Source organism: Lolium perenne, chromosome 4 (assembly GCF_019359855.2).
Source record: "Lolium perenne isolate Kyuss_39 chromosome 4, Kyuss_2.0, whole genome shotgun sequence".
Classification (NCBI taxonomy): Eukaryota; Viridiplantae; Streptophyta; class Magnoliopsida; order Poales; family Poaceae; genus Lolium; species Lolium perenne.
This window is the reverse complement of record NC_067247.2, coordinates 346,474,447-346,489,835: the sequence shown is the minus strand read 5'-3', so window position 1 is coordinate 346,489,835 and position 15,389 is coordinate 346,474,447. Positions and strand designations below refer to the sequence as shown.

Sequence of the window (15,389 nt, the reverse complement as noted above, 5' to 3'; positions counted from 1 at the left end):
CAGAGAAATGCCTGGAATCAAATTCGGGTGGGGAGAATGCGCACCATCAACCATGATCATTCAGAGAAATAACTGACTCGCTAAATGTCATCAGCAAACTGGGTTTCGGTTTGCTCAGAGCAACCATGGTGAAATTTTGAAATAAAAACTCTCCCTACTATTAAACGGGAAAACTCTCGCTACGGACTTCACAAAGAAACCATATTCCGAAACAAATAACCTGTTCAACATACATAATGCAGTAGTTCAGACAAGAGATGAAACATAACGTGATTCTCAGGATAAGAGAGCGAGCTAATCTCCTTCAGTCAGCGTCGAAACAGAGATCACTTGGAGCACATAGCTGACCTAGGTTGAGCAAAATAATTTGTGCCACTTCAACAAATGAATATAACTAAGGGTACAATACTCCTAGCAAACAGAGGCAGTGCACTGCCAAAACAACACCTTTTCTAATGGTTGCAGCAAGCAGGACAAATTCTAAAACCAAATGATATCATAAGAAGGTTGTCATCATGGGAAAGGATGATCTTGTCGATTCACACCATGGATCCAGAAATGTAACAGTAAGAATCTGTCGAGGGAGAATTTTGATTGCCATGAATTAACCTACAGAGGAAGCAAATTGAAACTAGCTCTGGTTAGTATCGTAGCATGCATACATAATTTTCACTGGCTATTAAAACACACTAGGTGGTGAGAGCAAACAGAAATAGCAAACTACTTGCCAAAAAGACTTGAACGGAACTATAACTGGTGTCAAATCCAAGGCCAATGAAAATTCAGAGAAGACAACTCCAGATCAGACAACAAAGTTCAGTTAATATAGAAACTCGGTTTTTGCTACTTGAGTACATATGCAAAAAAACATAAGAGCATAATCAATCGAGAAGATTACATAAAACCAAAGGGCAACTAAGATAAGGAGGCCTGCAGAGAATTTTGAAATAATTATCAACTACTCTACCACTCAGCGTCCATTTTGATAAAAAGACATTGAGGGTGTGCGCAGACAAATTCAGTGCCAATATAGCATATACAGGAAACAAATGTGATACATGCACAACCAGGCTTTATATTTGGCATGTAAAATTTCATCCACCCTAGAGATTCTAGACAACATGAAAAGGATGGGAAAAAGATGATCTTGTCGATACCCACCATGAATCGCCAATGTAAGGATGAGAATCATGTCAATGTGCAATTCTGGCTGCCATGTATTAACCCTGCAGAGAAGGCATATCGAAAATCATCTCCAGTCAATATCATGATACAAAAATGTAGTTGCTGTCAATGTTGCTGTATGTGTAAAGAATGTTGTCATTGGCAAATAAAATGAAGTAGATGCTGACAGAAGAAACAAAGAACAGAGTAATTGCTGAACAAAGTTTAACTGAAACTATTAGTGTCAAAGGCCAATGCCAATTAATTAAGAAAGACAACTTCAGCTAACCTAGAAACTCGAATACAGATGCAAAACAGAAGGGAATCATCAATAGAGAAGATTACATAAATCAAAATGTCAACTAAGGTAAGGAAGCCTGCATAAGCATAATGCTATTTTCTTATCACCCACTCTACCATTCAGGCATTCAGTTTCTACTTCTGAGGGTGTGGGCACAAAAATTCAGTGGAAATATACATGTTTATTTAGCTAATAAATGGGACGCATGCACAACCAAACTTTATATGGCATGCCAACGACACATTTTCGACAAAACTACAAGAATTAACAATCAAAGCAACAACATTCCAATAAAAGCTTGACATTAGGTTTCGAAAAATCCTAGAAGGATTAAAAATTATATCTCTGTTTCATCTAGGAGCATGCTAATTGTGATGCCAAACATATACTCACCAGAGCTAAGATAAATAGAGCATTCCACGGAAGAATGCACCCTTAAGATATTGTATATTTTGGCACATCTGTCATTACTTTCCGAGGCCTCCTGTGACAGCTTCAAAATTATTCTTTTCAGAATTGGTGCACATCTGAGTATCAATTTCAACAAATCAAACTCATGATCCTCTCCATCAAAGCCTGTGATTTCTACTTCTTCGAGAGAAGTCAAAGAGATAGTTTGGGATTTCCAGTTCGGAGAATCACAGCGACAGTGTGGTAGGCATCCTTCTTCGTTTTCCTAAAACAAATGAGGTATATGTGAACTACTACACTCTGTATTACTGAGATACACAATAAGAGCAGAGAAATACCTCTGGTCTCTGTAGGTTGACCTTAAGCCTTTGCATAACACAATGAATTCGATTTATCCCAAGGAGATGAACCACAAATGCTCCGTAAACGTGCTCCTTTGTTGTGAGGTGTAGCTCCAGAACATAGAAGGGAACAATCATATGCTTCACTATCTGCTGCTCAAGGTTGTCCGTTTCACCGTAAAAATTAGTAGACGGGCTCTGAAAAAACAGTTTTTGAGGATATATGTCATGCACAGAATTTAGTTTACCCAAAGATTGCAGAAAATTGAACACGAGTGGGAACACAGGCATTCACGTGCAGCGAAGAGAGCTGCCCTTGCCCCTCTGCCGTATTTAGACTCAGCTTCCTGAGTATCCAAACACCAAACGTAGCTTGGTTCCCATATAAATAACATCCCCACGAGAACTTCTCCATCATTGGTGCCAAGATGGAAATACTATGTGTATGGAAGATTTCAAAGAACATGGTCAATTGTGTTAGCATGGGGGCAACAATGTTGACATGGTCTACAAATCTCCCATGGACCACAATAAGCTCCTGCAGCAGTGGTGAGTTGACACTCATGACATCGTCATGGAACCGAACGTCAGTGAGCCGGAGCGTCCGCAATAGCGGGCAGCGGGAGAGCAAGGCGTCGAGATCGGCGGTGCAGGAACACAGGGACAGCCTCTCGAGTGCGGAGAACTCACCGCCGGCTGGCACGCAGCGGATAGTGCAACAAAGATCCAGCTCGACCTCGATGGAGGTGGCACGGTGGAAGCAAGGCAGGTCGAGGAGGAGGCGAAGACCGTGGGCTTGGAATAGGTCCCAGGGAAAGGCCAAGAAGAACTCCTCCGGGTCGAGCCGCGCGGCGGCGCGGAGCAACGAGTTGACGCGGTTGGTGTCCACCAGCTGCTTCTTGGGGACGCGCCCGCGCGGCATGGGGAAGCGGATTTGGAGGAGGGAAACCGCGGGCGGGGGAGGAGGGATGCAGCCGAGCGCAGCTTCGAGCGAGTGGAGCGCGACGTCGTTGAAGACGACCCGGCGGAGGCGTGCCCAGAGGCCGCGCCACCGGCGAGAGAGGACGCCGGTGCGTGCGGCGGCGGCGGCGCATCCCAGGCGGGCGAGGACGAGGAGTAGCAGGTCGTCGGGGAGAGTGCTGATGAGATCCGCTCCGTCGCCTACTAGGGCTAGCATCCGGGGGGAACGCCGGCGAGGCCCCAACCTGAGCTCCATCGAGGCTCTGCTGCCAAACCCTACCATTCCCCTATGGAGCGGACCAGTGATCCGTCAGTCTCAGGAAGCTGGAGGTCTGTTCGGAAAGACCGAGGTGACCAGTCCCCTCCTCGTCTTTATTAATTGGGTTATTAATTTTAATTTTTCTTTTTTTACTACAAGTTCTGTTTAGAGTTTATTTAGAGCGATTTTTTGGTACTGCCTAGTCTACATTTGATTTCCTTTTTCTAACTTCAGTTTTCAAAAACCACCGGAAAGTCTAGGTACTTCATTGTATAACTTGACTCTTGTGTATGAACAAAGGAGATCCAATATTTAGAAATTTAGCCGTTGTTCATTCAAATATTTGTGCCAGTTTTTTTGATTAGCTCACTACTCCCAATTTGCGCAATTTACATCTATATTCTATAGCAGATATTATGCAATTCACAGAAGATGCATCCGTATTATTGCTAAGCCATCAGTAGATCGATGGAGGTTTCCCCTGCGGTGGTGGTGCTAAACAGTGCACGCCGACGCCATGGCGGCGACCTACCGCTGTTTTCACTTGTCTCTACCGCTCCATATTGTTATGGGGGCTCTTCAGTCTTATCTTAGTTACCTTTAGATTTTCTCAAAGGAGTATCCTACATACTACCTTCATCCCAAAGTTTAAGCCTTATACTCCGATTTCAGGATGTAGCCACCGCCTCAATATCCCGAACAAGACACTGAAAACAACCTAACAAAGTAAGAAACCCTCTTACCAACGAGAGGTTGTGGTCTACCACACTTCCAAGGCCCCAAGGCCACCGGAGACGGAGCGGACCGCTGACGTCGTCAGCAAGGGGACGAAAATCTAGATGGGTTTTTCCGCCTCCTCACAATCCCCTGCTCCTAGAGTCCTTAGGTACCAGTTCACGTCAAACAGATTGCAGGAACATGTCATGGTACTTAGTGAGAATGATATGCACCTCCGAAGGCAGGCGTCAATCTTGGCTTACCTGTCGTGCTCGTTGGGCATGAACTATACATCGCCCTCCCTTACCCTACCTCCGAACGGACACATGCGGCCCTCAAGGCCTCGGGCATCTCCAACACGATCACCTATTTTATCCGCGACGTGTTCAAATGGGTGGTCGTGGATGAAATACATGATCCAAATGGACGACCTAAAAGCGGTTGTGTCCGCTTTTATGTCGGTGAGGACCCAAAGCTAGCATGGATGCGGACATAGCGCGAACCCCGTGCGTGTCATCGCTCGTCCTCCAAAAACCCACATGTCATAGGGATATTTTTTTTCATTAAAAACATTATTGCATTTTTTATTAGCCTATGACCTCGCTGCCGTTTTCGTCCAAAACTCCAAAAGGCCAGTTTTCGCCCAGCATCCTATCTCTTCAGGCCCGATTCGACCCATCAACAGGAACGGCCCGGTCCAAAATACGTTACAGCAATCGCTTATAACCCTAGAACAACCTTCTTGGCCTTCCGCTGAAAAAAAAGTACAACCTTGCCCTCCTCCAAGAACCCCAGCGCCCCCTTCTCCCCTCATCGCCCGCCCGCGCGTCTCTCCGCAAACCTCTCCGGCGGCGCGCCACCCTCCTCGTCAGCGATGGTCCCTCGTAGGCATGGTGAGTACCTCCTCCTCTCCTCCTTCCCCCCTTCCTCTCTCCTTTACTGCACACAATCGCCGCCGAATTTAAGCAACTGCGAAGTCAGTGGAAGAAAACTCAAAGTTCAGGCCCCCTTTTGAACCCTAGGTCGTGCTTGCGTTATTTGATTCTGTCAATTAACACCCATTTTCTCCCTGGTACAGCGAAGATGGTGGAACTTGAAAGCGACGAAGAGCCCATGGTCCAAGAAGAGCCCATGCTGGCCGACGATGACACTGACGAGGAATATGCAGAATCAGAAGACGATTCAGAGGAAGAAGAGCTGCAGGCTGAGCCATCAAAGAAGGCCATATACAACAAGGAGCGGCTCCTCGAGAAGCTCGAGGACATAGCCTGGCCGGAGAACGCGGACTGGATGCACAAGCTCACCATCGACCACGATCAGGGGGAGAAGGTCGATGTGAATGACGATCTTACCCGCGAGCTTGCCTTCTACACCCAGGCTCTGGATGGCACCAGGCAGGCCTTCGAGAAGTTGCAGTCCAAGAAGGTCCGGTTCCTCAGGCCGGCCGACTACTACGCGGAGATGGTCAAGACCGACTCCCACATGCACAAGATCAAGGGGAAGCTCCTGTTTGAGAAGAAGCAGATTGAGGAGGCCGAGGAGAGGAAGAAGGCCAGGGAGATGAAGAAGAGGTCCAAGGAGGTGCAGGCGGAGAAGCTCAAGGAGAGGGCCAAGGAGAAGAAGGAGAACATCGAGTCGGTGAAGAAGTGGAGGAAGCAGAGGCAGCAGGGCGGGTTCTCCAAGGGGAAGGAGGACGGCCCAAACATTAATTTCGAAGTTGAGGAAGGACTCAAGCAGCATAAGAAGCAGAGGCCTGGTGTTTCTCCTGGTGATAGGTCCGGTGGTCTTTCTAAGCGGAAACAGGGGAAGAACAGCAGGTCAAAAGATTCCAAGTTTGGGCATGGTGGCCGGAAAGGGATGAGGAAGCAAAACACTGCCGAGACGACCAACGACTTCAGAGGATTTAACAACCAGAAGGGCGAGTCGGGAAACAAGAAGAGGAAAATGTTTTGATGCAGTGTTGTAAGAGTCTGTTCCTGCTTTGCCGTGACGCTATTATGTTCTTGTCGTTATGTTGTTTCGCTGCAGTGCTGTATCACTATATGCAGAAGTTAGATCGAGATAGGGAATTTGTGGAGGCAGCCCGAATACGAGACCATTTTATTATATCTAGCTATGCTATTCTCCATAAGATGTGGTGCCTTTTGTATTTAACTTGTGATTGCTCTTTTGGATGCAGTTTAAATATTATCTTACCATTAACAATGTACTACAGCTGCTCGTGCCTCCCTGTTTTTTAACTCCTTACGCAGCCTTTTATTGTATCTGTGTGCAGCCAAGGTGAAAGGAGTCTTGGTTTCTTAGATTACCCTCATTTGCTGTTGTTTTTATAGTCAATGGTTTGGTTTTTCATGTCTTGCTCAAATTGAACTAACATATTTGATTGTCATGTCTTTCTTGTTCTTTCTTGCAGATTATTTTTTCTTACCAGTTCTGAACCTGAAACAACTTCTGCATTTGCTACAGCTCTTGCTGCTTCAGATGAGCTACACTGTTTGCAATGAATTCATATGCATATATTCGTTGAGTTGCTGCTTGGCTGGTGATGGCTATCAATGATTTATTGTATATTTTTACATGATTGCTTATTACAATGTTACACGTTATCTAAAATACCGCGATGCTAGCTTGCAATGCCTGTCTTTTCCTTCTTTTTGCCTTTTATGTTTGTGGCAATTGCCGTTGCTGGTCCCTGAAAGAGATGTGGTTCCTTTTGCATTTAACTTGTCATTGCTTTCTTATGCAGCCTTTTATTTTATCAGTGTGCAGCTAAGGTGAAAGGAGTAGCACTTCTGCCTGTTGTTTACTTCCTCATGCAACTTTCTTATTTTATCAGTGTGCACTGAAGGTGAAAGGGGTAACATTTCCGCTATTTGTGACTCCCATATCTCTTGCACTACAATGCATCACAAACAATTCCTCTACTTTAGTTTTTGTCGTGAATAGTTTGGTTTTCCATTCTTTGCTCAAATTAGACAAACAACTTTTATTGTGATGCCTTCCTTTTATTTCTATTTCTTATTACTATGGATGGCCATAAGAAGATACGGAGTACTTCTTTTGCTTGCTAATACTGAATTTGGAACAATTTTTGCATTACCTCACTACCAATATGCGTTATTATGTCTTGCAGCTTCCAATGAGCTACGTAGTTTGCGATGAACACATATGCCTATGTTGTCTGCATTGCTGCCTGTTATCTCTTGTTCTTTCTTATTGCTATGCGGCCAGATGCAAATCATCCTTTCCTTTCCATAATTCTGAACTGGAAGAACTTTTGCATTCACTGCATATCTTTTGCTGCTTTGGATGAGCTACACCGCTTGCAATGAACTCATAAGCCTATATTCTCCAGGTTGTTGCTTGGCTTTTGATGGCTGTTTTCTCTGAGAAATATGGCACCTTGCAATGCCTCTCTTTTTCTTCTTCCTTTTTTGTCTCTTATTGTTGTCATGACGCGAGCTTTTGCGGCAACTGTCACTGCTGGTACTTATCTCTGAAGGGGATCGGATCAATCATGCTGATTCAGTTTCCTATCTCAGTCCACTAGTGTAAGACTGTAAGGACATCTAAATCAACCACGGTAGGCATCAGCTAGATTATGCTGTTCCCAAGTGTATGGTTATTGCTGTCACTGCAGTGCTATATCACTATAGAGAATTTGCTAAGGCAGCCAAAGTACGAGACTATTTTATTATCTAGCTACGCTATTCTCCATAAGATGTTTGCCTTTTGCATCTAACTTGTGATTGCTCTTTTGGTTATGGGATGCAGTTCAATCTTAATATTAGAAGTGTATTAAGCTGCTTGTGCCTTCCTTTTGTTTACTTCCTAAGCTGCTTTGTATTGTATCAATGTTCATCCAAAGGGTGAAAGAAGTACCACTTTATCATATTGTGGCTATTAGAGACATGTCTTGGTTTCTCACCACCCATATCTCCTGCACCAGAAACAATTCCTCCTTTACTGTTGTTTCTCACCACCCATGTCTTGGTTTGGTTTTTCATGCCTTGCTGAAATTAGACAAACATATTTAATTGTGATGCCTATCTTGTAATGTCTTATTAACAAAGATAACTTTGTCCTTGCTAACACCGAACTTGGAACAATATTTTGCATTACCTCCAGTACCAATATGCGCTACATCTCTTGTTCTTTCTTATTGCTATGCATGGCCAGATGCAAATGATTCTTTCATTACTATAAATTTGAACTTGGAAGAACCTTTGCATTAGCTGTGCATATCTCGTGCAGCTTCTGATGAGCTACACCATTTGTGATGAATTCATATGCGTATATTCTCTAGTTTGCTGATTTTCTTTGAGAAATATTGCTATGCTAGCTTGCAGTTTCTCTCTTTTTTCCTCTTCCTTTTTTGTCTATTATTGTCATGAGTCATAACGGCAAACTTTTGCAAGAACTGTCGTTGCTGGTACTTATCTCTGAAGGGGATGGGATCAATCATGCCGATTCTATTTCCTATCTCAGTCCACTAGTGTAAAGACATCTAAATCAATCACGGTAGGTATCAGCTAGAATATGATGTTCCCCAGTGTATCGTAACTCTTGTCTCTTTGGTGAATTATTGATTCAGATCTATATTCTGCCTTTTTGGGCATGCAGTTTCCGGGGGAAAAACCTGGTTCTAGATGATTGCAAGAACTTTGTGGCTGGAGGAGGATCGTCAGTCCAGTTCAAGCAGTAGCAACGTCACACCGATGAGCTGCATGTTTTGATTTGTCAAATGCAGAATCAGCTTTGCTGCTTTCTTACTTAGGTGCGCACGCATAGTGGGCCGTTTCATGTGGTGCCATTAGTCCAGAATACCACACTGTTATACGATGATTTAGACACGTTCCAGTATCTGCTCACTCATTCCGATCCATATCTAGTTAACATTGAAATATGTAAAACATCTTATGATAGTGAACAGAGGGAGTAGTTCGGAGATTGCAACTAGGTTGGAATATTGTAGCCACCACATGTAGCATTATATCTCTGAATTTGGCGTTTTACAATATCTGGGAGGCTAAGCAAGTCAGAACAACGCCTCAATTCCCAAATCAGTGTACAGTATGCACAAGTAATAAATGAAGCAAGTCCATAACATTGTACTACACCAATCAGCAAACAGAGACCACAAACAACAACGGATGCTTAGACTTTCAGAATCAGCAGGAGCTCTATCAACCAAAATTTTACTCAAAAAGCCGAAAGGCTTCAAGATGCACGCATCTCTCTTTACATGACAACTTCACCATACATTTATTCCACGAGTGATAGAAACTTGTGCCATAACCAAAATATGGAAAACAACAAGAAAACTGTATGTTCTGCGGCTATAGTAGTGCCCAGAAAACTCATCACAGTTTATTGCTAAATACTGATTACACCATAGCATCTAAAGTTGAATGGCCTTGCGTTCAACTTATTCTAACTTACCGATTCTTCTATATAGCCCAGAGCAAGAAGGCATGATGACAAAAGGAAAACTGTGTTAACTAATCACGAGATATGTGGAAGAAATCAGCTTGTTTTAGCAAGGCTTTCATAGAAGAGTATGTAGCCGTTGTCGGTATTACCACTGAACTCTTGTGCTGAGCCAAAGAATGTCTGTACCATGGACTCATCAGTCATCTCAACATTCTCGTCATCGAAGAATAACCAGTGGTTGTGGCTCTTTACCAAGCTGATGTAGTGGCCATGATTTGGCCCACTTCCGACATGAACTAGTACGGCAAAGAGAGAATATTCCAAGTCTGAATTGTCAACAGTGTTGATGAGTTTAAGCTCCAGCGGGAAAACAACTCGATATGATAGCTTTTTATAGCGGCCAAGCTGTTCGATGTACTTGAAGCGCTTGAGATGGATTACCAGGATGTTTGGTGGTTTCTTTATCTTCATTCTTTTCTGCGCTTCTTGTAAACTGAAATTGATAACAACATCAATCACGATCCAAGAAAAAAATAGAAATAATTCAAATACAGGAAAATGCACGAGTAATGCAACAATTTTGACAGCTTGAACATCAGATCAAAGTACGATAGGAAAAATGTCAAATACACAGTTTTTTGTGAAAAACTATAACCAAGAAGTTTGATATGCTAGTGCATAGTAAATGAATAAACTTTAACACATAAGTCAAGCAAGTAAATGTAATAACTAATAACTACCATTTCCACAAGCCTCTGACGCTACCCTACTGAATCATTATGTGCGCTCCTGAGTGTTGTCATGTTACAGAATGCCAACCAGGAGGAAACAGAGATATCGGATATCACAACAGGCAGTCAAAAGAAATGGAATAACATACCTGCAGCATTTGTCACAGAAAAACTTATCCTCTGCGTTCAAAGTTTCTGTTGAACTGAAGTTTTTAAGGCAGCTGGTGATTGAACTATTTTGCTCTATATCCAGGCTAAGGTCAAGAAATGTTTCATCCCTATCAGTGACTGTTTCACATCTCAGACATTTTGTTTGATTAGTCAATATTCCCTGAAGAAATAAAGCAGTATCAGGTTCATGTCCCAGATTGCAGCAAGATCAGGAGTGCAGGCACAAAAAGATTGACATAGATGGATGAGAACTCACCTGGAAGCATTTGTGGACCCATGTAGTATCCGGTTCTTTACGACTACCATTTGCTTGACCATTATTAATAGGACCATTCAAATTCTTATTCGAGGAGGAATTTTGAGGCAGTTCTTTAGCAGCTTTACATTCTTTTTCAAGAATGTCAACTAGCTCATTAAGCAAAAAATTCAGAAATTCATGAGCATCCTGTAAAAAACAGTATTTCAGTCATGGTCAATTAGGATTGAGTAAGACGACATAGCACACTCAAAACTACAGTATTTATTAGTAAATTGCACCATCATTCACCAAATGTATTACCTGGTGCATATAGCTGCGGAAAAGCTCATTCTGTTTCTTCAGCCGTTGTATAAACCGCTTCGGAGCAATAACACCCGTTTTCTTCTTCTGGCTGCTTATCTGTGTGGACAGAGGAGCAGGACAATTATACATTTCTAGCGTAGCCACTTTTATCTAATCATAAACTGAAACAAGTAACAGGCCTCCAGATAAGATGGACATATTGTTTTTCAGATTAAAACATAGTAATATGGAACAAATAAAGCAATTGAGCAGCACCTAAACATGATCTCACTACCGAGTTAAACACATGCCTGCCCCTGAAATGATAGAGATGAAGCAAGATAAGAGCAAGTGCTGTCACATGGAACATGCACTATAGTTATGATCACATCCATATTCATTCAATTACACAGACTTCTGGGGTTGCTTTGCGGCCCAAATTCTTGAATTTGACACAAGCACCACTCTAAGAGTTTAGTGGATACTAGTGCCAAATGCTGATTTACCAAGAGTGTTTCATTGTACGTGTTTCTGATGAGAAACCATCAAATAAACCAGAGACAGTCCTTCCATGTGGATTCTGATCAACTATGCTTATATATATGTGTGATTTCTGTATGATGCAGAGGTAATATAGGGCAGAAAAAATAGGTGGATTGTTAGTTTGCAATAGTACCTGAGAGAAGAGGTCAGCCAAGCAGGTTAACATGTTCTCTTCACCATCTCCGGCGCTCTTATTGTTTGCATAGTACTCTAGCAATTGCTCGCGGAAAGGAACGCAGAAGTAAAGTGCCTGAGATAGAACCAGAATCACAAAATGATTAGGTCAATTCCATGGGGAATACAGAGATAATCGAGAAAACATATTGGCATCTCCTATCCCACAACGTTTTCTGATGAAAACATGTCCCACCCATCCAACTGACGCATGCAGTCTAAGCAGAACCTACGAGTGACCCCCAATCCCCCATTTTCAATTATTTAAAATAAGAAGTGCAATTTCTGTGCTCAGGTTAAAACACAGGGCAGAAGAGTAACACCGTAATCAAAACGTGAAATCATAATCAGGCCAACCCCAACAGTTTCTCCGCGCAAGGGGACTGAACTAGTAGACTCTAGAACTCCGCCCACAAATGACAAATCTACGCCAGCATCGCGAAGATCACATTCGACGTTCCGCGATCCGGCGGAAACCCGCGGCCCTCCTCCAAACCCTCCGTACACGGGGGAACAAAATGAACAGAAGGAACAAATACATGGCGGACGCGCGCACCAGAGGAGGAGACGAACGATCCGGTCCAGGGGCAGGGCGAGGGGGGAGGGTACCTGTAGGACGCTGTTGCAGTAGCAGGTGTTGCCGAAGTTCTCGAGTCCGAAGTAGCGCTCGCCCTCGGGGAACTGCTCGCCCAGCGCCTTCTCCAGCCTGGAGCTCGCCGCGCCCATCACCACCACCGCCCGCGCCCAACTCCCATTTGCGCACCGCGACGGATCGGCCCCGCTGCCGGCTCGGCTCGTCTGGTCTGGCGATTGCGACGGTATCGTGCTATCGCCGGTGGGATCGGTGGAGGTTCGGAGGAGGAGGAGGAAAAATGGATTGGACGAGGCGGATGGTTTGGAGGAAACGGGCGGAATAAAAAGAAATGAAAGAAAGAGCCTGCGCTGCAGGTGGACATGAGCGCATCGGCTTGTGCCGGTCCGGCGTGGGCGCGACCGACCGACCGACCTATGGGCTATGGCGTCATGTATGATGTATCTCCTCGAAATAGTCTTTCGCTCCATTATATTAATATATAGCAAACGATCCGATACGTTGGAGCCGCAGCACAACCAAGCCCAAAAGAAAAGAAAATAAAGGAAAGAAAAACTAATGCCGACACCGGCAAATCGACGAAAACGATGACGACCCGCAACCGCTGCGCCCTCCGAAGAAGTACCACCACGCTCCTAGCATGCCAAGGCGCCGCATACCAAGCAACACTTTCACCAAGGAGACGACGATGCCGCCGCTGCTGCCCGGACTAGTCATAGGGTTTCCCCCTGGTATGCGGAGGGGATTGAGGAGGTACACCCAACCACAGGCATCACCACGTCGGTGTTGAGCATGCCGACAGGGATTTCTCCCGACCCCCAAACCGACCACCCCAGACGCTCCAACGTGCTCCACCTAACATGCCGCCCACCAGCACACGCCACCACGGTCTTGTAGCCATCCTCGCCGCCTAACTGTGGTCACCGGAGCAGGGCCTAGAGGAAGAAAAGGGATGCAGCGGGGACGGGGGTAGCAGCACCGCAGCCACGCGGGAGGGAACTGCCTCCATCGCCTTCGCGGTAGCTGACCAGACGAGGCTACGAGGCAAACCAGGCCCGAACTGGCCCGACCGAACCCAAAAGGGCCCACAAAGCCCCGCTGCTACGTTGCAGCTGGCCGGCCGAAGTGCCGCCGCCGCCCACCCACCGCTGCCCTGCCTCCTCTTCCTCCAGGGAGCGCCACCGGCGTGCCAAGCGGAGAACACCCGTCGAGCCCCTCCGGGCCCTGCATGGGCCCAGATCTGGGTCGAGCGGGCCCTGCCATGGTGCCACCTGCGCAGCTCCGCCGCCAACGGCCGCGCCGCCGCCCCTCCTCCCACCCAACGTGCAGGTTCCACGCTGCTCCGTCGGACCGACGCCCGCCGAGTTGCACTGCCGCTAGCCCGTGGCGTCATGTATCTGCTCGTGCCTATCTTGATTCCACGGTCTGGATCGAGCTAGCGGCAGGGTTTCTTAAAATAATCTCGATCTTTCTCTTTCTTTACTTTCAAAGGAAACACCAAAAAAACTAAAGAAAGTTCTTTGTTCAACAATTAGTTATTGGGAGAATATAATTCATCTGAAGCAATATTGCGGTCAAATGGAAGGCAACAAGGGACACGGCAACATCATTGATCCATTTATCATTATGCAACATGGCAAATTTGTAGTTCACTCTAATACAGCTGATTTCCTTATGCCCACATGACCTGTTTATTAAAGATGAATTCATCATTGACATGGAATGACTTTATGCCCACATTGTTTAAACCACAATTGATCTGATTAGATCAACCAATTAAATTAAGCCCACAAGAACTCAGTCGCATGATTAATCAAAGCCCACATAGAAGCAATCCACTAGTATCGACGCCTTGGCATACCAAGAAGAAAGGCAACCGAGATAAGAACACTAGCAGCCGAGGCCATATACAAGGGGAAGCTCACCTTGCTTGTAACTTGTGGCCTAGTGGGAGAGTCTCAAACAATCATACTATTCATCTAATCAAAGGAAAGAGTTAGCTAGCTTTGCGTCCAATGGACATCAGCAACTAAATCACACAAAAAATAACACAATTGCACCAGGTTTTCACCCCACGCGTCAACAACTATTCACAGAACAACTGGAACACCAACAGCAACCAGACTAGCGAAGTAATATGCGGGTAAGCCTGAGCCGATGTGTCTCACGAGGCGACGCGTTCCCTACTTTGGTGACTCCGGAGGCGGCAGGGTCGCGACTGCGCCTGCGCCACCTCGGCGCCGCCGCTCCGCCCGTTCGCAAGCTCGTAGGGTGCAGCTTGCGACGGCGCGCATCGCGGAGCTGCTCTCGGGTGAGAGCTCCGAGCCCTCCGAGCTGCTATCGGGTGAAGACGAAGCTTTACCCAAAACCCAAAACCCTAACGTCCTCCTGCCGGGGATTCCGGCGGCGACGGCGCCGCCCACATCTCCAGGGACGGACCTGTGCGGGAGCTGGGGATTAGGGTTTCCAGCTTCCCCAGGCCGTGGACCGCTTGTTGGGCCAGGGTCCATTGCGGTGGCCCATCCTGCGGTGGGCTCTCCTGCTTGCTAGCCCACGATGGGGTCGGGGGAGCTGGATGTGTGCCACGCGTCCCAGGGGCTTTTGTTAACGGATGAGATTCGGTCTAGGGCTTCCGCGCCGGTTTTGGACGACTTTACCCTTCCGCCGCCGGTTTATAAGTGGCTTTGGCTGCCTCAGGGAACCCTAGATCCAGAACTAGGGTTTCTTGCTCCTTCGCGTGACATCCAAAAGCACCTTTTCCTTAGCCAAGATCCTCCTCCCACCTTCCGACCCCTCCACCACCGCCAACGCTCGTGCTCGCCTGTTACACATGGACCGCGACCGGTACACCCGGGGCAAGAGACCCTTCGCAGAGATCGACCGAGACTACGCTCGAAGCCGTGACCAGGACCTGCGCCAAAAGCTAGATCGTGAGCAAGATGAGCACAGAAGACAACAGCGACAACGCGACTTTTGCGACAAGATGACCAACTCCCTCCTCCTCCCCCGCCTCCACCGGCTCCGCGTGGACGCGAACTGAGTAGAGGTGCG

General features: G+C 46.0%; 3 protein-coding genes across 4 annotated transcripts; 1 reads left to right on the top strand and 2 right to left on the bottom strand.

Moving 5' to 3' along the window:
- Window positions 1-258: 258 nt before the first annotated feature.
- On the bottom strand, window positions 259-3,510 carry LOC127297053 (uncharacterized). Its single transcript, XM_051327304.1, has 4 exons — window positions 2,215-3,510; window positions 1,859-2,141; window positions 1,162-1,226; window positions 259-609 (listed from the first exon to the last, which is right to left on the bottom strand). Exon 1 carries the CDS (start codon window positions 3,458-3,460, stop codon window positions 2,462-2,464), a length of 999 nt encoding a protein of 332 aa, XP_051183264.1. The 5' UTR covers window positions 3,461-3,510; the 3' UTR covers window positions 259-609; window positions 1,162-1,226; window positions 1,859-2,141; window positions 2,215-2,461.
- Window positions 3,511-4,935: 1,425 nt separating this feature from the next.
- LOC127297054 (probable rRNA-processing protein EBP2 homolog) lies at window positions 4,936-6,229 on the top strand. Of its 2 annotated transcripts, none has more exons than XM_051327306.2 (2): window positions 4,936-5,046; window positions 5,237-6,229. In XM_051327306.2, exons 1-2 carry the CDS (start codon window positions 5,044-5,046, stop codon window positions 6,104-6,106), a joined length of 873 nt encoding a protein of 290 aa, XP_051183266.1. In that variant the 5' UTR covers window positions 4,936-5,043; the 3' UTR covers window positions 6,107-6,229. The 2 variants fall into 2 exon arrangements, with proteins under 2 accessions (XP_051183266.1, XP_051183265.1); XM_051327305.2 differs by having other exon boundaries at window positions 5,232-6,229.
- A 3,106-nt stretch (window positions 6,230-9,335) lies between these two features.
- LOC127297055 (ubiquitin carboxyl-terminal hydrolase 3) lies at window positions 9,336-12,628 on the bottom strand. The gene is made up of 6 exons (XM_051327307.1): window positions 12,356-12,628; window positions 11,706-11,822; window positions 11,048-11,146; window positions 10,745-10,933; window positions 10,467-10,648; window positions 9,336-10,079 (listed from the first exon to the last, which is right to left on the bottom strand). The coding sequence occupies exons 1-6, from the start codon at window positions 12,470-12,472 to the stop codon at window positions 9,680-9,682; spliced, it is 1,104 nt and encodes a 367-aa protein (XP_051183267.1). The 5' UTR covers window positions 12,473-12,628; the 3' UTR covers window positions 9,336-9,679.
- Window positions 12,629-15,389: the final 2,761 nt, after the last annotated feature.